The sequence below is a fragment of the Centroberyx gerrardi genome, chromosome 5, assembly GCF_048128805.1.
Source record: "Centroberyx gerrardi isolate f3 chromosome 5, fCenGer3.hap1.cur.20231027, whole genome shotgun sequence".
NCBI classification, from domain to species: Eukaryota; Metazoa; Chordata; class Actinopteri; order Beryciformes; family Berycidae; genus Centroberyx; species Centroberyx gerrardi.
Genome location: NC_136001.1, coordinates 20,264,397 through 20,289,256, shown reverse-complemented (window position 1 = coordinate 20,289,256; position 24,860 = coordinate 20,264,397). Strand labels below are relative to the sequence as shown.

The 24,860-nt window shown below is 42.9% G+C and overlaps 1 protein-coding gene across 1 annotated transcript in view; it reads left to right on the top strand.

The window, feature by feature from the left end:
* tex264a (testis expressed 264, ER-phagy receptor a) overlaps window positions 1–24,860 on the top strand; it is a 64,270-nt gene that overhangs the window by 861 nt on the left and 38,549 nt on the right. The window contains exon 2 of the mRNA XM_071925880.2: window positions 12,282–12,503. Within this exon, the coding sequence (XP_071781981.1) occupies window positions 12,282–12,503 (222 nt within the window). The remainder of the gene's footprint in view (window positions 1–12,281; window positions 12,504–24,860) is intronic.

The window sequence follows — 24,860 nt, the reverse complement described above, 5'->3', positions numbered from 1 at the left end:
AATGTATAACTAGGTGTTATTCTGTGTTAGAATTAAGCTAATTCACCATGTCTGGCTCAAGGGGTTAATTTACAGGCTGCCTTTTGTAGGAGCTGAGTCTGAATGATGAAACCAGTCAGCTGTTCAATGCCACGTTGCACTGATATTTTTTCCCCTCATCTGTGGCTCCAGGGTACACTGGCATTTGTCTGCATCTGACTCCAAGATGGTGACCAGAAGCGGGACTATATGGACAAACACATCCTCCTCATATGAGTCTAAAGAGAGCTGACAGTTGTCTGAAAAGATGCTGTTTTTGGACTTGTATAAATGAGTATTAAATGACATTCAAGCAGGCCAATCATTAGTCACAATCCAGATGCTAAAGCAGGAATCCAATTTTGCCATCCTACCACTGCAGAGCAAAATTGGATAAATGGGTCATTCCTCAACTGAGATCTGTGGTTGTCTCCCGCTTTAGTTCCTCATTCCGCCAGTCATCACGAGAGTTGTGTTTAGTCAACAAGCTATGTCTGCACAACAGCTGCTTGTTAGATGTGAATGTTTACTGAGATCCCAGCCCATAAGGGTGGAATACAGCCTCCCAATAGACCAGTGACAGAGGGGAAACTGTCATGTGGACAAACAATAGGCCGAGTGGTTGAAGAGGTTGGCAGCGTGTAGATGATTGCTTTGTGAAATTTCAGATAGGAAGAATGTAACCTTGGTTTCTTATCTAGTTTATCTCATGCCATATACCTCTAACAGTTAGACTACTCTATTATGATATGAGGCGGTGGCCTGTGTTATTGTGTTGTGTCAGCTCTACTGACATTCGAGTGCTCAGTTTGTCATGGTAGAGTGAGTTAGGGTAGGCCATCTGACAAACCATATGGCTAAATAGAGGCTTTTGGCACATCAGCTCAGACTGCTCTGTGTCCCAGTCTGTGTAGCTGAACAGGGGCATAGGCTATGATGTTGGACCTCCTATTGAGTATTGTAGATGATTAACTCCACTTGTCTTTTATGGCTTCTGTCTCTGACGTAAGATTGTTGGGTGTCTGTCATACTGGGAGAACTTCCAAAGACAATTTGCAGCATTCAGCCTTGCCCTGCTAGTTAGCCTAATGCTAATTTAGTCATCCTATGTGGAATACAGACTCTGGTACATTAGACGTGCTGTGTGTTTGTCTTTCTGCCACCCCCTGCTATTTTCCCTGTAGCGGTCTGTTCTTTTTTTTTTAAGTAAATGGTTTTAATGGAAACCCTGACTGAGTCATACCAATGGAAAGTTGTGGCACGAGGCCCATTGAAGAGCATATAAAACTTTTCTGCTGGTGTCGGGGCTCGTGGAGAGTCTGGCTCATAGAGTAAGGTGAGCCATTACAGGATGTCAAGTGGTGTCTGTAACCACCAGGCCTGATGATGACCTGATGACTCTGTCCTGGTGTTTTTCTCTGTTTTTATGTATGGACCTCTGCCCTCCCTGTAGAGATGATTAAGAATCACAGAGATCAATTGAATATCATAATATTATCATTATTTATTACTGTTTTGTTCCAGTGTTTACAAACGACACACATGCAAACAATTTACACAGTTTCAAGATAGATGTAAAACCTATGTTAAGCTGTCTCATAGCCTACTGTCAGTTCTTGTATTAAGAGCCCAGTCAGTCAATTTGATAGTTAAAATAGCTCAACTCCTATTAACTAAACAAAACATAGATAATAGAGCACAGCTGGTGTTGTACTCCATTTCAGACTCGATTTCTCACTTAAGCTGGAAGGGCAATGACGTCGTAGCCTTTTGCTGTTACCCATTTTTGGTATATGACATGAGAATTTGTTGACCTTGTGTTGAAGAGTTAGTTTACAAAGGCCAAACAGCCTAGGACCACTGATTACTCACTACCAACCACATGAGTAAACTGAAAATGTGAGACATTTGCATTCATGTGAAAGACACCATGTGGCTGAACTTTGGCTGTTGTGAAATTTCTAGTTCTTGCTTGTCTATTGTAATGTTTGTGATTACTTTTACATTTCATGTGGCACAGCGCCGAACTCTGACAGTCTAATTTGAGATGAAGTATTCTGAATTCTGGACACTGTTTATTGAAGAAGTCCTCCTGAGGAATTGATGTTTAAAGGAGTTTAAGGCCTAATGAGGTTGCCTGACTACTTTTGCATGCAGTGGACTTTACAACTTGCTGCGTTTAGACCTGACCTCACCGCTCCATGTGGCCTCTATATCTGGTGTAAGCAGCAACTAGCTCTCTACACAATGCTACCATGGTCTCAAGTCTTAAATAGTGCTCAATAATGGATAATTACAAATCATTTGAGACCAATTACTATGCTTAACAGCCAAATGGAGAACAAGTCAAATTGTTCTGGTTAGGATTTCTTGAAGGACACCACAGGTTGTTTTAAACTCTACAGCATGGGAATGGAATAGCAAATGTTCCTGTATTGCCTGGAGCTAACAGGGTCCCAGAGATGCGATTATAGCCAAAATCACCTTCTTAAAATGTACGATTTTCGTGCAATTGCCATACAAACCAATGTTGTAAATCAGTGTTTCCAAATCCAGTCCTCAAGCACCCCCTGTCCTGCAAGTTTTCATGCCAGCTCAACTCTTTCACACCTGATCCAATTAGGGATAGCATTAAAGTGTAGAGCCGTTAATTGGATCAGGTGTGCAAGAGTAAAGATGGAACAAAAACTTGCAATATGGGGGTATTTAAGGACTGGATTGGGAAACACTGTTGTAAATTTATAAAGTACAGAAAGACATAGGCTACATAAATCAGTAATTAAGTCTATAGGAGAAATCACCGCACTCACCTTTGCTTTGTTTGGTGTGTAAAAACCAATCAAATGTCTTCAGTGGAGAAAGTGGTTCGCACTCAAAGAAGAAATACGTATGTTCTCATTATATTTGTTTTTTTATTTTTCATTTTCGGCTAGTGCCTTCTTCAGTGTGCAGGCTCAATCTTAGTAAGCTCCCACCATCTTTTATACAGATAGGCCCAGCTGCATTCAATTAGAGCTGCTGGCCAATCTGTGAGAGGTAATCACTTGAGTGATAGGTTGTCATAGACACAGAGCAGTCAAAATGAGTAACAAAAAGAATAAATACAGAGGATATCAGGCAGGGCCGTCTATGAGATCACTCATAGACACAAATACATTGGAATCCGCAAGCAGCATACATAGAAATGCATAAATCAATAAAACAAAATGTTGTGTCATTTCTTCATTAAATCAATGAAAAGAATTTCTGAGCTACATCTAAATTGGTTGCATTCGAGTATTCATTCTCAGGATGTTGTTTGTTGGTCAGTATAGTAAACATCTTAGGTCAGTCGTTTTCAATCCTGTCCTCAGGACCTAGAGTCCTGCTGGACTTCATTCTACCATCTAAACATGAGATACACCTGGGGCACCAGGTGAATGCAGTTAACTAGCTGGTAGGATAGAAAACCAGTAGTACTCTCGGTCCTGAGGACCAGGACTGAAAACCTCTGTCTGGTAGTCTACTACCTGCTACTTGTCTGCTTTATGTACATTGATAGCCACTAGATGGCAGAATTAGCATTGTAGTTGGAGTTTGTATGGGAGGCAGGAGTATCCTGACACCCAGTATCCACACATTGATATTCATACTGCATTTATTTTTACCATACCAGTAAGTCATGTGACACAGCCTAGTATAATTATAGGCTACAAAGTCAAAATGAGTTTCACTGTATTTTTATGAAATATTAGGATTCCAAACCTGCACAGGTACACCAGTGGTTTTCAGTCCTGGTCCTAGGGACCCAGAATCATGCTGGTGTTCTTTTCTACTATGTAGCTGATTACAGTTAATTGCATTCACCTTGCATCCCAGGTGTAAATCAGCCTCTGATTAGACAGCTAGAATGAAAACCAGCAGGGCTCTGGGTCCTGAGGTCTAGGAGTGAAACCACTGCACTACACCACCTTATAAACTGATCAAAGTAATCATAGGATGTGTTAAAATAGGCTTCAATTATAGTTGCCTACATCTATATTTGGTAAGTCAGACAACTCTACCCTTTGGCAGGTGTGGACTGTCTGTTTGATTTCATTGGTCTGCAGTGATAAGGGAGGTGTTTGACATCCTCACCTCCCTCCGCCAGGGAATTAGAGGCAGCACCCAAATAGCCAATTAGCACTAGACCAAGTTGCTCCTCTTGATGCCTCTTTTGTGTGTGTGTCTGTGTGTCTGTGTGCCTGTGTGTCTGTGTGTGTCTGTGTGTGTGTGTGCACACGGACACGTGTTTGTATTTGCATGTAGCGTGCACAAATCTTTCTCTTTCCAAGAGCTGTTTTAATTAATGTAATGCTATGATCTTATTACCACATAGTCCTGAGGACTTGAACAGTTTAGCAGTGTAGCTCATAAGGGTCAGTCATTTTAGAATAGAGGCAGCCAGTTAGACAATGGAAACAAACCCAGATCATAGGAGGTTACTCTTTAGGCTGATCTGGCTGTTTAAAGTAGAGGTCTAAGGCTCAGGTCTAGTGGGACTTTGGTATTTCAGGTGTTATTATCTTCAGACATCTCAGTAATACAAGTAATGAACTTTTGATCACACACAGAGATTAAATCAATGAATTTATTGGTTTTATAATATTCTTTGTGCTGTAGAATGTCAAGGAGAAAATACTCCATGGTCTGACTGCCTATGTGTCAGCTCAACAGGACAACCCATCAAGTCCTCATGTAGAGTGGCCAGGAATGAATGATCAGACTGTGACCATTCATGAGGGCTAAAACAATAAAACCATCGGAGAGTAAGGGGGTTGAGATGAATGTCAATTCACTAGCCAGGTGGAATTAGTAGGCAGTGCAAATTCATGGCTAGACTTTAACCATTATGCTCCATAGAGTCTGCAGAGGATATCTGATCAAAGGCTGTCCAAACCAGGTAGAACTGCAAACGTAGCTGCTTCTGACACTGAAAACATGTGTTTTATAGAGGCTAAACTAGAGCTGCTGTGTGTGGTTCATCCTCTCATCCACTGAATTCCCAGTTTGTTTTAGCTTCTGAAGCAAACCCACTCATGGCTTCCCATGACAAACAGGAGAAAATGAAATGTCATGTGTAGACGTGTATGGGAGTGGCAGTGAGAGATGAGGCGAGGTGTGAAACTGCCTTGGAAGAGGAGTATAAATTGGTAGGAGTCTGACTCACCTTGAGAGCCTCACAGTGCTCCAATTCATCAATCGGAATTTCAGATCAGAGCGCCTAGCATCACTGCACTCCCAGTCAAATTTATTAGCATTTTACTGCCGCTTGTCTGTCTGTCGACGGCAACAACATGAAAGGGGGGCTTCTGGCAAGGAGTTGCTGCTTTTAAAGGGGATGTAAAATGAGTACGCTGATACTGTGAAGTCTGGTCCCACAGGTCTTCAAGTCAATATTATGCAAGACTGTGGACACGCTGGTTTTCCATATAGTAAGGCAGCGCATTAGTTAGTCAAGTTTATGGATATCTCTACAGTGAATGAGATACTGCAAAACAAGAGGAGCAGGCAATAACACACAGACAGAATCTATTAAATAGAGAAATGTTAACTGCTCTTTTTTTCCTGCAACATAACTGTTGATCGCTGTCACATGAGCATATTTATATGCATCTGTGGAATAATATTTGGAATAGTTGTTGATCAGTTTTCACAAACTGTGTAGGCAGTAGGTATAACTAAATACTAGCTAGCATACTACTATTAGTCAGTGAAACAAGGTGGTGAAGAATGTCTTCAAATCTAATGCTGCATCAATCCTGTGACGTATCATTTCCTCACACTGTGTTATGATGTGCACGAACTAGGGATGGGATGATATGCTAATCTCGATACAGTTTGATATATTTTATGCATTTCACGATTTGATACAACCACGATACGATGTAATAAATAAAAGTTCAGTGACAACAAAGTGTGACTGTGCATGTTTATTTCTGAGCCACAAATCTTTCTAGCAATGGCACTTGCTTGGTAGAATGTAAACAATTTAAAAATATCATTACAAAGTGCAATATATAATATATATAATTTTATATAATATTATATAATTTTGATGGAGAGCTTGTGACATTGTGATGGGCGAGCCGTCTCATTTGTGATACAAATACTACAGCAGAATAAGATGTAGCTAATATAGCGATACATTTTTCTGCCCCACAATACATATTGTCACATTTTTGTTTTTCGATATATTGAATTTCGATATATATCGTCCCATCCCTAGTAGGAACTAGGCTATTGGATTGCATAGTCTAATACTTATACTTATAAGAGCAACTTCAAAGGGAGCAAGAAGGTGGAGAAAGAGAAATTAAGATTTGTAGTGAGGGAGAATTTCATTCATATCTCCTATTAGGGAAGATTATCTCATCTCATCTCTCCGCTCTGTGACTTCTGGCTGGAGGAGTGCCGTGCTGTGTCCAGCTGGCCATGGAGCGGTGAACCAGCTCCACAACTGTGGTGAAGGAAAACAGTGTCCTGCCTTCAGCCTCCAGCAGGCTGCTCATCCTCGCCAGTAATTATACATGCCAGAACTCCCAGGATGCCATGTGTAATTACTAGCTAGGTCTGAGCACAGCCTAAAGGGATAGAGCTGCGCTTGGAGAGAGAGAGAGAGGGAGAGAGAGAGACAGAGAGGGAGGAAAAGAGATTTGAACTGGCTCCTGACTCAAGGGGCCATTGGGGCCCATGCCTCATCAGTGCAGTGGAGGAAGAATCTGGTTTGGATGCTCGGGTGTGTCCCTTCCAAATGAAGATGCATAGAAGTTTTGAAATGGGTTGTTTGTCATGAATAAGGAATTTTATTTTCAGTATTTTTATTTTATTTTCAGTAGTTACTACCCATGACATGTCCAAGTGGCTTGATATTCACATAAACATTCACTTAATTAGTTCACTAAAGCAGCGAGGTGCGACAGCTGTGACAGTGTGCTGGTAGATTTTGTCTTCAATCAATAAAATGACCCTCACAGTTTCCTTAGTTATTCATCTGTTTTGCTTTCGCTGTATTTGTTTGGGTAGGTATACTTGCTTCACTGCAAAATTGCTGGTCCATTAATTCAGCCTGGAACAGCCCATCACAACATACCTGTGGTCCCAGTGCTGTGCAGCCCTATTAGTTTCAGTTTCCTTCCTGGTGGCTTTCTCTCTGCTGCATAGTCCGCCTACAGGGGGCTAATGGCTTCCAATCAGCTGAGACAGGTTATCGCTCATTTTTGTGCCATTGCTCTGGAATACTGAGGCAAAAGACAGCTCTTGTTGACAAATTGCTCATCCCATAGTCCTCTCCTCTTCTGCCTCTCTACGTCAGGTTCTTTGCTTCTCCATGGAAGTGCTCTAAACACCATCTGTCTGTGCTCCAGGTATAGGGAGAAAGTAAACAATACTGTGGACCATCAGATGCTACGCTTATTGTGGATCACTGAACAGAAAGAGAGCTCTCCAAGAAGAGCATTGGTGTGTATAGTTTGTGCAATGCAGTTATCCAATGCAATTGGACTATAGATGAGGTATGAGTTTGGGCTTATTTTCTCCTCTCCATAGTCTTGGTGTGTTCTTTATGGTTGCTGCTTCTCGTGCTTCACCGCAGACATTGATGTAAAGATGGCATTTCCACAGAGGCTCCAAATTCACAAATTTATTGACTGCAGTGCAGTGAAGGGTTCTTTCACAATCACAGCCTCTCAACTCCATCATAGTAAAACAGTCAACCCACTTTCTGTCAACACACATAACAGTGATGTCTGGCATCGGGCATGCCTTTTAAACAAGAAGCTACGCATGCAGGCAAACAAGTCATATTTTGTTCTCTCCCTTAAATGTATTCAGATTTGTAGGACACATTTCTGTGAGACTCTTTTTAGTTGTTTAATTGCATACTGTAAGCTAACCTATAAAAATAAACTAAGAGAATATTGTTTGTAAATTATAGGATATTTGTATGTTTTAGAAAGAGGACAGGTAGAGGTTTGCCCCCTGCAGTGACTACAGGTGGGAGTGGTGAACAAGACAAAGGACCGTGCCATGTGTGTCCTCCTTGTATTCTGCCTTATCAGTGCTATACTAGTTTCATATGGTGTTCAGCTTAAGAGAGAGCTCATGTTGTGCTCTTGCTATGGTAAATGGTCCACTCTGCTAATTGAGCTTCATATTTTGTTGATTGGATGCTTGGCTGCTGAATTTTAATGAGTGTGGTGGTGATCCTTGGTCAGGCAGACTATGGCACGCTCATTATGAACTGTTCTTTATTGTAAGGCTTCGGGAAGGCAGAGCATTGCCTGCTCTCCTAACAACGCTGATATGGAAAACAAGTGTTTGCCCCTGTCCTCCCTAAACTGCCGATGCATCAGCAATGACCAATTGTAAACTGGACCAATACTGAAAACAATGCATTCCCAGCAGTAATAGCTAGGAGGGAGGAGATGCAGTGCCAGGAGCAGGAAAGATGAAGGGAGTAAATCCTCGTTACGTGTCTGCTAATAAAGAATTACCTCCGTCAGCCCTACCTTTTTATTGTTGGAGAGCCCTCATCCATCAAAAAAGGCCCTTGTACCTCCAAGCAAAGAATTGCTTTTGAAATTACTTTTCCTCCCAACAGGTCCCTTGAGACCTGGCTTAGGGGAATCAGGCGGAGATGGGAATGGCACCATTTGTGAGGGAGGCCATCTTGGAGTCCCGTGGGCCACAACTCTACCAAAGTTGGCGTTGTTGGGATATAATGAGCCTGCTTAGCAGGTTCAGAAAGTGCATCTATAAAAGAAAATGACAATTTGTGTAAATCTTACAGATAGCTTGGCTGTAGATCCAGTGGAGTTTCCAGTGCTGTGAACTGAATTGGTTTTCTGCAGCTTGGTAGGGCAACTCAACATGTCACTGTCCAATTACTGATTCAAGAGCTCCACGGTCTTCCCATTATCCGACGCTCCAGTTCTCACTTGGGCCAATCAAAAGCCACAGTCGACTTTCCTCTGCCGCCTGTGTGAATGGTTGGAAAGCCCATTCTGTCTTTCAAAACACCGCTTCGGCAGCAGCTGACTTTTAGAGCACAGCTGCCTAGCTTGGACAGCATCTGAGAATTTCTACCTTTTGTGGTGTTAGAATTTCAGACATAAACAAAACAAGTATAGAGGGGAAGACAGAGTCAAGTACATGGAGCGGTGTTCTTCTCTCTCCTAATTGCTTGTAGTCTCCGGGGTGTGCTATCTGTAGTGGTGGAGGGAAGCAGAGATGAGATGCAGCCGGAGCTGCTGTTTGTGCTTTCCACTGTGTGGGATGTGAATGATAGCTGGAGCTCTGAATGATATCATTGGTGAACTGCTGGTTTGGCTAACACACTATAGTCTGAGCATGGAGAGCATGACAGATAGCGAGATGGTAAGATGGTAAGATAGAGAAGCAAGACAATGGGAGGACAGTTGTCATCCCCTCTCTGTTTGAGTGGATATTGGCGTGTCTTATCATAGACCACCAGTGTTGACAAGGACAAGCTATGTACAGAAGGCTTGTTGACAGCCCATGCATTTGACCCTTTCATGTAGGAAGGAGGGCGGTGCTGAACTCCCCCTGCACATACATCCATTTAAAGAAAAATTTACCATATAGAATACAACTCAATTGTTAAAATATACAGTGCAAAAATACCCTCAAAATTAGTTTTAAACAATAAACAAAGGTTTTAAGCTAATTAATAATTTCAAATATTGCACAGTGATTTTTACTTTCATATCAATAATCATTTTGTCAAAATATTATAGCCTATATATAATCACCTTTTCCAAAATTCGTGACCTTGGTATTATAAGGTTCTATCTGACCTTTTTGTCAAAACTGAGTTAGTCGCATGAACCTATTCTGAGTGCCTGTTGACATATGTGGTGTTATTTTTTGAAAATAATGGTTTTTGAGTCTGTAATTTCTAAAACAAAAGGACCCATCTCCATTTAACTTAATGGATGCTGAAAACTTTGAAGCTCAATATCTCAGAACTATCCTGAAGGCAGATAGAACCTTATAATTCTAAGCTCACAAAATGTTGACCATCCCATATATATAGGTTTCTTCGGATATACAGTATGACAACAGTAAGGCTTTAAAACCTACATGTGGACACTCCACATTGTCAGTTTGCTTGACATGGCTGTAAGCTGCTCCATCAGTGCCAGCACAGCTGTGACTGTCTTTGTATGCACTGACTCATTGCTTCGGTGTAAGCAGTAGATGTAGTATATCTAATGCAGTCTTGTAAGAATAATTCCCTGTCAAAGGATGTAATATGTGTTGCCTGACTCATTGTTGAGTGTTCTTCAGTGGCAAGGGTGTCTGTCAGGTGACAGTAAAGATAATCTGCTCGTGCTGAACAGACACTGTCACTCATTATTACCCATATGATGCAGACATTAAGAGGCACTGGGGGTTATGGGTGATGTAATCAAATGGATTTATCACAGCCAGGGAGTTCCACCAGCAGCCAACAATGCTGAATTATGGCACAAAAGCTGTGAACAAAGTGGAACAGTGGGAACAGTACAGTATAGTAACAGTACAGTACAGTCAGAAAATAGCCCTGTGAGTGAGAAGGGAGATAGAGAAGAAGAGAAATTAAGTTTAGATGTGATAATTATGCGAGGATGCCAGGGACATGATGATGAGTGCTGCTGGCTCCCATCTGTGCCCCCTTATAGTGCCAGCCCTCCACAGACGGCCACTGTCACATAGCAGAAAGGTCTTAACAGCAATTCCCACCCTCCATCGGTCTCTCTGAAAGTGCACAGACACACCGGAGCCTCTTCTGACTGACAGGTCGCTCGCTGATGTTGGCTCCATCTCTGTCCCATTCACACCTGCATGCAGACATATGGGCACATTAAGGGACATTAGGGTAGCCGGGTGGCCTCGTGATTAAGGAGACCAAGCCCCCATGTCCGCACGCCTCTGCCCTGCTGAAGGGTCATCGGGCAAGACACTGAACCCCTGCCGGCTCCAGGGGTGCTGTTCTGCAGCTGAACCTGTGCTCTGACTTTCCTGGAGCTGGCAAGGGAAAGGAGAATTAAATCAAATAAACGAAGAGTTCACCCTTTTCCCAGACACTTGAAGTGAACGGGGCATTGTTGTTCAGTATTCCAAAAAGAGCATAAAATGTCCATCAAATTTCTCTTGCTCCTTCAGCATAATCTAAGTGTTTTGTATCCAAACGATTGCACTGAGAGCCCAAAAACCCTATATTTACCCCACTATCTGCTAAATTGCTTGTTATTGAAAGCGTGAACGGTTACACGCACCTTACAACGTCTGCTGGAAGGCTCTGCTCGCTCACTGCTACTGCTCCTGCCTCCTCTATTGGAGGAGCAAGACGCACTCCAGCACAGACACCTGGCTCCTCCAACAGAGGGGGCTGCCACGCTGTGTGGTTGGTGGTCGTTCAAACTTCAGTGGAGTTTTGACTCACATGTGATGAGTAGATAATGACAGGATTTTCATTTTATGGTGAACTCTTCCTTTAAGTATCATATTATTATTATTATTATTATTATTATTATTATTATTACACTATTTTACATCCCCCCAGTCCTCTCATTCTGTCTGTTTGTCTGTCTGTTTGTCTGTTAGCAGGATGTCTCAAAAAATATGAATGGATTTGCACAAAACTCTGTGGAAAGATTGGTCATGAGGCAAGGAAGAACTGATTAACTTGGGCATGGCTTCTCACAAAAAGGCGTATAACTTCTGAACGGTTTCATGTAACAACATCAAAGTTTGTGGCCTATCAGCAGACATAAGAAGAGACAACCCATCCATTATTGGCCCAATCAAACATCAAGGCATTGGAGAGTTTCATTTAGACATAACCGCCCTGCTAATTTTTCCAGAATTTGGAACAGTGATAGAAAGGCAGCACTAATGGCCAATTAACAGATATAGTGCTGATTGACCATGCAGTGTTGCAATAATCGACTAAAATGCTTAAAAGTGGCTAGAATTTGGACAGACATTTAATATCTCATTTCAGGTCCAGTAAAATGTACGTACACAATTTGTTAATGGGGCATGGAAGAAGTTATTAACTTTTGGTGAAAATCCGACAAGTGGAACTGGCATATCTTGACAATCACATAGTGTTGGCGGAGGTATGCAATCTACTGAGTGCCATCTAGTTATATTATGTAATTCTATGTCCTGTTTTCTTGTTTTTCTTCTTTCTGGTCTGTCTTTCTCTCTCTCTCTCTCTCTCTCCGTCCTCTCAGAGGCCAGCAGAGAAGTGTCGCTACGTGGTGGGCAGTGTCCTGAGCGAGGGTGAAGAGAAGCCAGATGAGGAACTGCAAAAACTGTATGAGAAGTTTGGCTTCAAGGTGTTCTCCCTGCCTGAAGTGACCCATGCTGTGACCACCAGTTTCCCCTCCACCACCCCTCTGTCCCACGTGCTGGGGGCCTTCAGGGTCTACCCCAAGCTCACCGCCTACATCGAGGTACAAACACCATGAGCTGCATGTGTAAACAAAATCTGTATTCACTTGCCAGTGCTGGAGACATCCCCAGTGCAGTTAGCAACATTGTAACCTTCATATAGAGAAAAATTATCTGTTTGATTTGCTTGCCTATGCAGTTACAGCATCAGGAATTACGCTCGCTCTGTTATCAAAAAAGGATCCTTGAGAAACAGTTTTAAGGGTTTGACAGTTGGCACAATGGAACGCCTTGCACATCTCAAGTGATGCTCCACACTAAATGTTTTTAGTTTTGTTTTCAGTGTGGGTGACATATATAGAGTAGATTGCCCCTTTCTATAAAAACTACTTGTTTCTTGTTCCCCTCCTATCCAAGTGTATATCATATGAGAGTTTTCTTCCTTATATTCTTTTATTGCCATGGATGGCAGTCATCTTACGATCATAACTGTCCTCTTTTCTGCTTCCCACTTCCCAAAGACCCTCACTCTAGTGTTGTTTAATTCATCACATGAACAGATGAGGTCTTTAAAGCAGATTAAGAATAGATGAAGTAGTGGGAAATGAAGGTACGTCTGAGTCCCGCGGCCCATATGCTGGGCTCCATGTCCTCAGGACAGGCCTCGAAAAGCTATTGACATTTACTGATGACATTTACACACATGGATTCATTTAGGGGCATCCCACTGCATGAATAATGCTCCACATGCGCGCGTGTGTGTGGGAGGAGCACGTGTGTGCGTGCATGCCTGTCCATCTGTTTGTTTGTGCATTTCTGTGCTTGTGTTAGTCTCTGTCTCTCCACAGGAGGTGACAAGGACCCACTTCTCAGCCAGAAAATGTACGCTTATCCCCAGAAAATATGCTGGGCTTTTCTCACAGTCACCTGTTCTATCTTTTGCAGTGCATTCTATGTAGGTGAACATTAGTATGACATTGCATATAATGTTGGTGGAACACTCTTATCTTTCTCAGGTTCATGACAATGGGAGACGGGAAGTTCACACCAAACTGTGCTATGTCAAGAGGGGTCCCATTTGAGTGCTGGAATTCATTGGTAGTCCCCTCTAACTCTGTGAACCTTTGTGCATTTCGTTATCAGTAAACTGCAGTGTTTTGAATTGCCTGTGTACACTAAATGAAAGATCAACACACCGGAATGTGTGAAAGTGATGTGAGCAGTGCCAGTTTGCCATAGGAGTGGTGCTTTAATGTGTTGAGCCCTCCATCTGTTGTTGTGTTGTGTCGGTGAGCACAGGAAGGGAGAGGGGCAGGGACACCGCCGATGGCATCTCTCATTGGCTGCAGCCACCTCTGCCAGCATATCAAAGCCATTCTAAAGATAGCCTGTGTGTTCCAGGCAGACCATTTCTGAAAAGCCTCAGTTGGTTGTACTGTTGACTTTCATCTTGCCCATGTCCCATGGTTTTGTGGATTAGTCAGCTCCGAATCAAAACACTGACAAACCTTGAACTTCATAACACATTAAGTGCTCTAAAAACACAACTATACAATACAAGGTGTGGGATGAGATACCAACATGAACATCAGAAGTCCACTCCTAAAGCTAAAAGTCAGAAAAGCAAGACTTATGCAGATTGGTCTCTATGGCACTGTATGTCGTTGTGACGTCCCAGATCACAGGGCAGGACCAACTCTTCTCTCTTGTTCCTGGCTACAGGCGAGAGTAACAAATATAGACTAAACAGTCTGAAGGCATAGGAATAACATGTCTCCACGCTAAAATTTTGTGGTGTTCCCTTTTAAGCCCTAGTCCTGTTACATAATCGTGGGCAGTGTGTGTATGTGTTTGTGTGTCTCTGCATGCATGTATGTGTCTGCAAAGCTAGCTGGTGTCACTGCTGTGAAAGCATCATTTTGTACCCTCTCACACTTGTCCGCCATAAGGCAGTAATGCTTGTCAGAGGCCATCAGCTGAGAGGCAGTTGACCCGAGTGCTGTGACAGGCCGCTAAGGAGCCACTCCTGTAGATGGGCTAATACCACAGTAACATCCAGTCAGAGTCATGGAGTGGCTAGTGCCGTATGCTTACCAGCTACAGCTAGGCTAATGAATAATGGAGCATGGTTTAGAGAGGCTTGGTTCAGAGGGCGGTGTGTGGATGTGCTAGAAATGTGTGTGTATATATGATTAATTGAGTAGGTTCGTAGTATGAGGGATTTTCAGTGAAAAGGGGGGAGACTCTCCTGTGACATAGCATTCTACTCTGCTATTTACTGACAAGTTGAAGCAGGATTGAAGCCCAGCATTGCTTGAGCTCCTTTATTTAGCAGGCAACATTTAGTGTGGGAGTTCTCATGCAGTCGTTACGCTAATCTGCATAGCGAGCAAACTGCTGTTTCAGATTTGGGAGACTAGCTCGGCTTATGCAAACCAGCCAATGAGGCAGCGGCGGCCAGGCTCGTAGCACAGGTGGGCTCGCTGTCTGGCCCCGCGCCCAGCCTTCGGTATGAAAGCGTGTATCTTCTCAGAGAGCCTGGCACACCTCCAGGCCTCCTGCAGCAGTTAAGTTATTAGAGAACGGGTTAAGTGCATGACTGCCCTTTTTCACCTCAAGACTTTCTCTCCGGTCCAATAGCGCCATCTTCACACCAGCTTACCTCGCCTTATCTCTTCCTTCCACAACACTTAAGTTAACACACACGCACACACACACACACACACACACACATACAAACAAACACAGATGTCAGAGGGTATGATTATAGTTTAAAAGATATATGGCAGCATGCTTACATACATATAGTGGTTTCTTCATGTGTTATTAATAATGAAGGTGTGACAATTTGTGCTTCCATTGTAATGACTGAGAACATGGCTGTTTGTGGTCAGCAGCTGTGCATCATGTCAGCTCAAATGAAAGCAGTAAATGAGTGAGCGAGTGACTGAGTGTGAGCGCAGGATGGCTGGGATTGTGTCATCTCGCTGGTACAAAGGCTGGTGGTGAAAGGAGAAAAATGAAAGGATAAAGGAATAGCAGTCACACTATATTAAAGGGATTTAGGGAAGCCCTGCCTGATCTTTGTGAAAGCACCTTTTCGGGGACCTAAAGAAGGGAAGCGAACAATCATTGAGGTGGTATTTTGGTGGCTGATTCAGACGAAGCTCCCTGGGAGCAGCAACAAGATGAGAAGCCGATAGCTCCAGTCCATTTAGTAATCCATTTATCTGAATCAAGCTTAAAGGATCATAAAAGCATTATTATGTTTTTTTCCCCCTTATTTCCCTGTATCCGTCTACCATGTTATATTAACCCATGCTGTTTACCGTTTCATTTGCCTTGCAGGTACCATCGCAATTGTAATGTAAATCTAAAAAAAACACCCCTGAATATCTTTGGTTTATATCTTCTGGGGTTTTCCATTATTACAAAAAGTGTGCGTCTTCTATCTATGGTTGGCCTGTGTGATTGTGTTTATGGAAGAAATATCTTACATAGGGAGGAGGAGGAATCACCAGCAGTTTAAGCTGACTTCACAGTCACAGCTTCTACTCACACACCATAATGTAAGTGGAAAAGGCAAAACTTACCCCGTGTCAGCATTTAGGGACATTTTTCTGTTTTTCCTATTCTATTTCTGGAAACGAAGTCCAAGCAATTTACCACTGTCACAATGATAAATAACAAGCATATTGTTATGCTATATAATAAGAATTAAGTCTCTGGGAAGTGTTTTATGCACTTTGGCATTAAGAGCATTGTGGTAAGTCACTTTCAATACAAAGTTTCTTTATTTTATTAGACTTTCAATATTCCACCATCATTGCCTGGACATTTTATATTTTATATATAGTATTGACTTGAAATAGATGGTGCTTCCAAGGAGATGTTAACGCTACTTCTCTCTCAATACCTTTCCCTTCCTCTGATATACTCCATGTTGAACAAAAGCATAGGATATTTCTGTGGTGTTAAACTAATATACCCCAAGCTTATGCTATATAGTGTATCGTCTGTCAAACCAAGATGAACGTCTTTGCTACCACTGGCCTGTGTTTTCTCCAAGGGGTTTGGTTGAGTGCTGGTGTTAATCACTGATGGTTATTGACGATATGAAGGTGACTCCTCCATCTGTTTTCACCTCCAATCAGTGGCACCTTCATGCTCTACCCATGCTCTATGAGACTTGATTGCTCAGCTCCACTCTGCTCATGGTTTATTCACCAGCCACTCTTCTCCATCTTCTTTGATGTTATTATTTGTTGAATTAAACATCGAAAATTTGTTTTGCTTGTCCACAGCATCTATATTTCATGCAATGGTCTGATTAGCGGGTAGCCACTGGAACTGTGTATCCACCTAGTAAACAAGAGCGGAGTCGGCCCTCAACCTGGACAGGCAGTGCTGTGGGTGAATGTAAATGTGGCGTTTCACTCTGTTTTAGCGCTGTTACCAAAATGTTTAATGAAATATGGATTTGTATGGTACTTGTCTTCTCCGTTGCAGTTCCTGAGGTTTATTGTTATCAGTGTTCATGATTCAAATGATATTTTGCTGTGATGCACTCTCATCATCTTGTCAGCATGCTCTAAATTTGTAGAAAGTTCCCTCCCTCTTCTGAGTATATCCTATCCTCTCTGTACGTTTGTCTGCATGTCAATCTGTTTGTCTCCTACCGCAGCAAACAGTTGTGTAACTGACAAACTGCACTGCTACCTGTCAGTCAACCAGCGGGATAGTGAATGGGGAATTAGGGCACCCCAGTAACATAACTGTGCTCCCGCCCCTTTTTATAGCACAATTCCCCTTCTCTGTCACACACACCATTTATAAATAGTAATCCCAAATCATATTGTATGGTTATGAAGCCAGTTGAATCCTTCCTCTCCCTCTCAAGGACAGGTAAAGGAATCCTCCTACTCATTTCCTCACATCTTTTGGTTGCTATTGATGAAGAGAGCAGGCTTTCTGAACATTGCGCTTTATAGTACAGCTCTTTCTTTCTGATAACCAGCTTCCGGCTGACAGAGCTGAATTCAGGTGGCAGTGTGAGGAACGATTATGCAGATAACAATTCATGTGTCTGCCTCGTTTTTGCTTTATTCTGTAGTTTATTGACTACTATTGAGCCCTATGTAGAATACAAAGAGCCTCTGGGTCCATAGATAGTACTGCTAATAGGCTCTCAGGATGTTTGGGTATCGGGGGTGTCTGATTGTCCATTCAGGATTATTTTGGGCATTGTTTAGAGAATCTTTTTTCCCTTTGTCCTCTTGCCCCCCGTCCAAGTAACAATGCAAAATGCTAATACACTTTCCTTTTCTAATTATGTGGATGGATGCTGGTTGTTTTCAGCAACAGAGAGGCACTTAAAAGAGACTTAAACATAGGTAATCAGGATATTTCCACACAAGAGCAGAGGGCAATGCATCTGAGTGCTTGGCATGCATTTCTAAGCAAGTTGAAGCTTAGAAAGTAGGCTAATTGCAGCCATGTCATATGTTACAGCTAAAACTTGTTAAACATTTACTGCAGTTAAGTTTTCCATGACATTTTTGCATGTTTGTGAGGAACTGGCAGAGGACTTGCCTTAGTAGTGAAATAACAGCCCAGAGAATGCTTTACTCTGTGAGATCATATAAACCCCCAGGAGGCACTCCTATACTATCTATCAATGCAAGCCCACCAAGAGACCAAAGACTAGAGTCCAGCATTCCTGGTCTTCACTATCTGCTCGCGCTGTCTTGCAGTATCATCAGCCCTGGTGAAGCGTTACAGGGTTCTGGACTGATGCTCCCATCTCCTCTCTTTAGGCAGCGAGAAGACTAAACCGGCCCAAAGGGAAATGGAGGTGGGGGCGGAGGAGGCAGGATCGCACCTGCTTTGATCCTCTTCAGCCCCTCTACATCTTTAATGCCTCAGGGCGCAGACTCCCTTAACTGCTCTCTGTTCAGCGATTTCTGCGTGGGACGGTGCCGAATAGCAGGGGCTGTGGCTGTGATGCCATCAAAGCGTAGAAAGCAATGTGAGAGTCAATAAGTGATGTGCGAGTTTGTGAGTGAGCATGTGTCTTTGTGACTGATTGCTTGGGACCCTGGCGAAAATTTGAGTTAGACAAGGTACATGCCTGCCTGCTTGTGTCTGCGTGTGTGTGTGTGTGTGTGTGTGTGTGTGTGTGTGTGGTGTCTGTGTGTTTTTAAAATGCAGGCTGTGGCGAGAGCTAGATAGGACTCTTTCATTATTAATGCTGTCATTCCACAGTATTGTTCCCTGCATTACATTTTTATTGGTTAACACAAGGTCCTCGTTTCTTGGGTACACTTAAAAATTATAACCTTGGCAAAAGAGAAAGCGGCAGTCCAGGGCAGGCAGCCTCTGACCTGCAGCGGCTCATATTATATGTTTACAATTAATATGCCTTGTCTTCTCTGCAATCTGCCGTTTGAAAGGCTGTGGAGGGAACGCTTGGCTGTGGATGCACGAGGCTATATTTAGCCTCGAATGACGCTGATGGCAGTTTCATCACTTTTTTCCTCTCTTTCCTATAAAGAGGAGTGGGCTATGCTGTGCTCAAGCCCTGTGTACACACTCCTCCCTCCCCTCCTTCTGTTCCTCTTCCCTTCTGTTGGGCTGAGCTTAGAGCTGCGCTCTTCTGGGGCTTCAGTCCCGGGCTTTCATATGCTGCCTGCCTTCCTGTTTGCTTTGCCAGGAGTGTTGCTATAGCTCTCAGTAATATGCATTTATTTTCTGTTTATTTTCTTTTGCATACAGAGTCCAGAGTCCTGTTCTTGGTACTTCTAAACATCACCTCTTTATTCCTAAACAATGGCTTGCATGATTTCAAGACTTCCATAATTATGACCTACATGCCTGAATCTTAATTTTCATGCCTGTCACACTGAAAGCTAAGGGTGATAAGGGCTTTAACCCCTACTAGGCTTTGGAACAACCTGCACAAGGAATTAAGCTGCCCAAATCATAATTATTTTCACTTTCAAAAAAGGTCTCTTTTCTCCAAAAATGTGTCACTTAATCTATTAAATTTTACTTTTTATTCTTTATTCACTTGGTTTTCATTAAACAAGTGCAGCTTTAGAGGCCCCGGAGTAAACATTTTGAGCAGTCCCTGGCCCTGATAAGCCCCAGTTGTCTTGTAAGGGCTTGAGGTTCCTATTGTTAGTGACAGTCCAGCCAATGGAGTAAGTGAGGTTGTTTGCTGGCAGGTGTGTTTGTGGTGTTCTTATTGATTCCTGCTTCCCTCTGGCTCTGGGATACTCTTCCATCTGAAAACCCCAGCTGGGCATCATACACCCTGCTGCCAATTAGGCTCTTCTTCTGAGCACACTCTGACAGGTAGCGTTTTCACAGTTGAATGTGTGATCTGTGTGTATATTCTCTGTCTGTCTCTCTGTTTCAATCTGTCTCTGTCTCTCTTTCTCGACTCTGTGTGTGTGCATGCTATTCCAATTCAGCTGAGGGTCAAATCTGCCTCTCACATTTTCCCTGACACAGTCGGCCTCACCTTTTATTGATATGTGAATAAGGGTTGCCATGGAAATATTACATTTGATGGAGTCACTAAGGCATGATGTATTTCTGTGTTTTTGATACAGAAGTGTATGGTTCCACTAGTCTGCATACAGAAGTTCTGTGCATCTGAATGCATGTGAGGGCTTTTTGAGTTAATAGAAACATTTGAGATGCTCTCTAAATCCTGTTAACCTCTCTAATGCGCCTCATAGCGCTCAAGTGTCTGACTGTTGTTGCCAGTGTCAGCATCACACTACCTACAGCGTCTCTCACTCTCTGTGCTCAGAAATCAAATCTACAGAGCATGCTATTCTGGCATGATACAGGTAAATAATACTGGTTCATTTGAATGTGTGGGCTTGCTCTCAGTCATCCTTTGTGTTTTTGCCCCCCACCCTCTTTTTCCTTCTGGGTGCTGGGGCTTTGCGTGTAGAGGCTGAGGGGGTGGGAGGAGAGGGCTCACCCAGAGGGAGTGTTGAGTGGAGGGTAGACTGCTGAACCTGGGTGCATCCACAGGGTATCCAGTCATTGCCCATCTGGATGGACAAACTCTTCTGTGGAAGCACCACTACCCTCTCCGAAGACACACACACACACACACACACACACACACACACACACACAGACACACTCACACACAGACACAGACACACACACACACACACACACACACGCAGACACACAAAATCCTGTTTGTGTGTGTCCAGTAGCTTGTTCATCAGATAGCTGAGTGAGGTCTATTGACTTGGTTTCAGCTTATTACATCCAGCTAAGTCGGCAAGGACATCTTGGCCTTTAAACAGAAGTTCATGGCCTTTAAGAAGCAATTCTCAGCAGGAAGGTTGGGCTCAGTCTAAACCTGTCTGTTTGAAGTAGCAGACTGTGGTTGAGTGGGTTTCTGAAGATTAGGCCTATCTTGGCATCATCATCTTCACCCAGAAGCAGAGGTTCATATACTCGGCTTAAACATAGCATGGGCAGGCCTCTCTGTCGACACGTCAGAGAGGAGGACAAGGAGATGTAGGGGAGTAAACAGCACCAAAGTCATCCTTAGTGACCCCAGTAGATTAGTGTACCTGAGACAGAATCTCTCTATGGCTTTTAAACTTGTCACGACAGTGGCAAGCTTCTACATTTATGTTGTGCGGTTTTGTCAATATCATCTTTTTCCACCTCACCTCTTATTATTTTTCCAAAATCCTATGCTTTTATTTTGCCACATTGCTTGAATATTATTCTGGCTATCTCTAGCTATCTGTGGTTCCTTTGCTGCATTTTAATGTCAGATTGCTAAACTGTGTGCACGATGCAAAACAGAGTGCGAATTGCAAAACCACGCTCATGATTTTCAGTACAAATTGTTTAACTGTGAGCTTGAATTACAAAGCTGAGAGTATGAATTTCTACGATTTCTACACTGACTTTTTGTTTTCCACCCACTGGCCCCCCGGGGCTCTGTAGTATACAGCCTATACCTGCATATACTCTCAAATACACCACTGTTCCCTTATGTGAGCAGAGCGCCATCGTTTGGTGGAAAGCTGGAATTACATTAAAGGTTTTTGGGGGGCGTGGCTGTCAAGGGGTCTGGCACCATGAAGTTTGTCAAATTTTTTAGGTCTGTGCATCACGCTGTGACACTTTTACTCAGCAGCACAGTGTGTGAACTGCCTACAGTCTTCTAAATGGATGCTGCATTCCCAAAAGTTAATCAATTGGGATAAACTTATTTTCCAATGTATTTTTTCACAGGATTTTTGAAAGTTGTGTAAAACCTTTTCATCAGATGCAATTACAACGAGACATAACTTCAGCTTGAAGAAGAACTCTTCATTATTTATGATAAGCAACCATGGTTGGCTTGCATACAAAGGATAAATATCATATTTGTATCCAGCTTATGTCATGTCAGTTTGCAATATAACTTGGGCATGATATAGAGTTATCAGAAGGAGAGGATGACAAGTATAAGCTATGCCATCTTGTACAGTGTACTGATACTGTTTACTGTTTTTTTTTTTCATTTTACCTACACTTCATCTCTGTAATATTGTTGGCCTACTAATTTTTACTTTGAAAGACTTGAATTAAGTTTCCCTTTTGCTTGAAATAAGCTGTCGTACCTTTGTTTTATTTAACTGTAACAACAAAGTACAAAACAGTGTATCTAACAACATGAATGCAGCTAATGAAAACCAATATTGCATTATTTACCCATTCGCTCACGTGGCAAGCTCGTAACTAGCATTCAACTATGTTTCTTTTCACTTGTTGAATGAAGCCTAGAAAAAGATAGTAATTCCCTTTCTATTTGTGCACTGGAATCATTCAAAAAATGGGAGAGCTTATTTTTCATCTATGTGAACATTTGGCCACAGTTGTGTGCACATTGTCTTTGGCATCACAGCAAATTGTATTAACTTGTTTGAGAGAGCTTTGCTAAATGAGGGAGATAAAAGTCAGATGGTATCTATCTGCTGTGTGATCCCAGAGTTAGCATTACATGGCTGCCTTACAAAGGGACCTTCAGCATTGGTAGCTGCTCTACAGCGCTCCAGCAGTGTCATCCCAGTGTCCGAACCAAGCTAGCCCGGTCCCTTTGGTGTGGGGAGGATGAAATCTGTCTCACATTTCTGTTTTCATTCTGTATTCAACCCAAGTCTTCTCTACAGCCCCATGTCCTTAGTTTTTATTCTGTATCCTCCACAAGTCTGCTCTACAGCCCCAGTTCCATTTCCATTTCCATCAAAGGTCTATATCTGCACACAATCGATGGTCAAACCTTGATCCCCATCTCACACGCCGCCCTGACTTCCAGGCCAGACACATTGTCCTGTGGACCAGATGGATCCAGTCCCCTCTATCAGTCAGTCGGTCTGGCTTTCTGTCTGTCCCGCAGTGAAAAGGCCACACTGCCTTGCCACTGTGGGTGAGTGAATATTAAATGGAGGGCAGATTACTGAGGAAGACCCCTCTGGGTGGAACAGACGGCAGCTAATCCACTACCCTCTGGCTGTGGAGATACAGGGAGAAGAGCAGGAGCAGAGGTGTCAAAAGAGATCTGCTGTTGACATTTCCTCAAATGGCTAGCAAGTTGTGCTTTTCTGTCTCTTGATTCTGTAGGCGCTGTGATGCTAGAGACCTCTTTGCATGTGTGTGTGTGTGTGTGTGTGTGTGTGTGTGTGTGTGTGTGTGCACAAGTGAGAGTGTCCATAGAGAGTGCCCATACAGACGCTCTGGCCTTTCCACTACAGGGACACTCCCACACCCACAGTGGGGGAGAAGAGTAGAATCATGGATGGTGTCAGCGCACGCTGTGTTTTTATTGCAAAAGCTGATCGTTTTCTGGAAGCAGTATGGGCCTGGATACTTTATAGTATATCCAAACACTGATAGTGCGGTTGTTGTGTCTCTTTAATTTTTGGCCATAATGACTATCACATTTTAATGACTAAAATTCTTCAAACAAAACAAAAAAATAAATCATCTTCCCTGCTGTAAGCAAGGGTGAACGAATTGAGGCAATCAGTAAAGTTAAGGAAAATCGTTTAAAAAATATCTGTAAAAACTTAATAGACAAAAACAAACCAACGGCATTACATTGTTAGTTGGTGCACCCAACACTGTTCTGTACCTGTGCAGGACAGATCACTGGATGGCTTGAAAACATCAACACACCTACCTCCATTCCTCAGCCCCTTCCTAGCCTCCCATAAATCTGTCCTATCTCTCAGTTAACCTACCCTACTTTTTCCATCACCCCCCTTCCTGAAAATATCTAGATAGATGAATAGATGGATGGACTGATGGCTCATTATTCATTGTGGGGTTTGTGGATTTATGTGACCTGATTTGCGGTCTTGGACTGGTGCTCTTTTAGATTTCGTTCAAATTTTGGCCCTTGCTGTAACCACACCTGCCCTGGCCTGAAAAATGCATCTATCCTGCAGTGTCTTTTATGTCATTTTCTTGATCAATTCTTCGCTGAGTATCTTTTTATACCTTTTCAGATTGCAGTGGTAGGCTATCCCATGTGCAGTGGTATTTTCAGCTGTAATTGAGCTCAGTGGGGGCCTTTTTATAGACTTCCTGACGGCTGGTGATGGGGCGTTGGTACAGAGGGAAGTTTCGGAAAGCAGTTTGTCCAATACCCTTTAATTAAGCAGACATTTATTTAGAACTCTCTCCCTCTCTGTCACTATGTGTGTGTTTGTGTATGTGTGTGTGTGTGAGAGTTTGTGTGTATCTGTGTGCTTGCATGCATTTTTGCCTCCTTGCAAGTGAATACCCGAAGTTCTTCCAATTGTTCTCAGTTCTGGCAATGGCAAATGAATATTGAACAAAACAGAAGGACTGAGACACTTTTTTTTTTTTTAATGTTTGATCCAGTTGAGACTTGAATTAGACTGTTGTTGCCTTCTTTTGCCCTGGTCTTATTGTCATTATATAAGTCACATGAGTGTTATTGGTCACGCAAGCTTTCAACCATGTCACAATTTTACCAAGAGTTTGTTGGCTAAGCTGGATAACTGACAAGAGAAGCTGCGTGGAAGGAAAAGCCCGAGATGTTGAACCGCAGGCTGTCACTCTGAGTGGCGTCCCCAGGAGACGGGCCTGCTATTTGGGCTTGGAGGCAATCGACTTTACACAATGTTTGCTGTCTCGGTTTGGAGAGGATGTTCGGGGCTGGGGACTGAGGTGGTCGGCAAGGGAGATCACAATCCATTCATTATGAGCTGTTGACACAGCAAGGATAGGCTGGGTTTAGGTTTGGTGTTCAGAAGCCCTTATTAGCTTAAGGCATCAAGTAGAGCTGCTGTGGAGAGCACCAATGGGGAACCAGGTACAATTCAGTGTTGTTTTTTCTAATGTAGAGGATTTGTGAC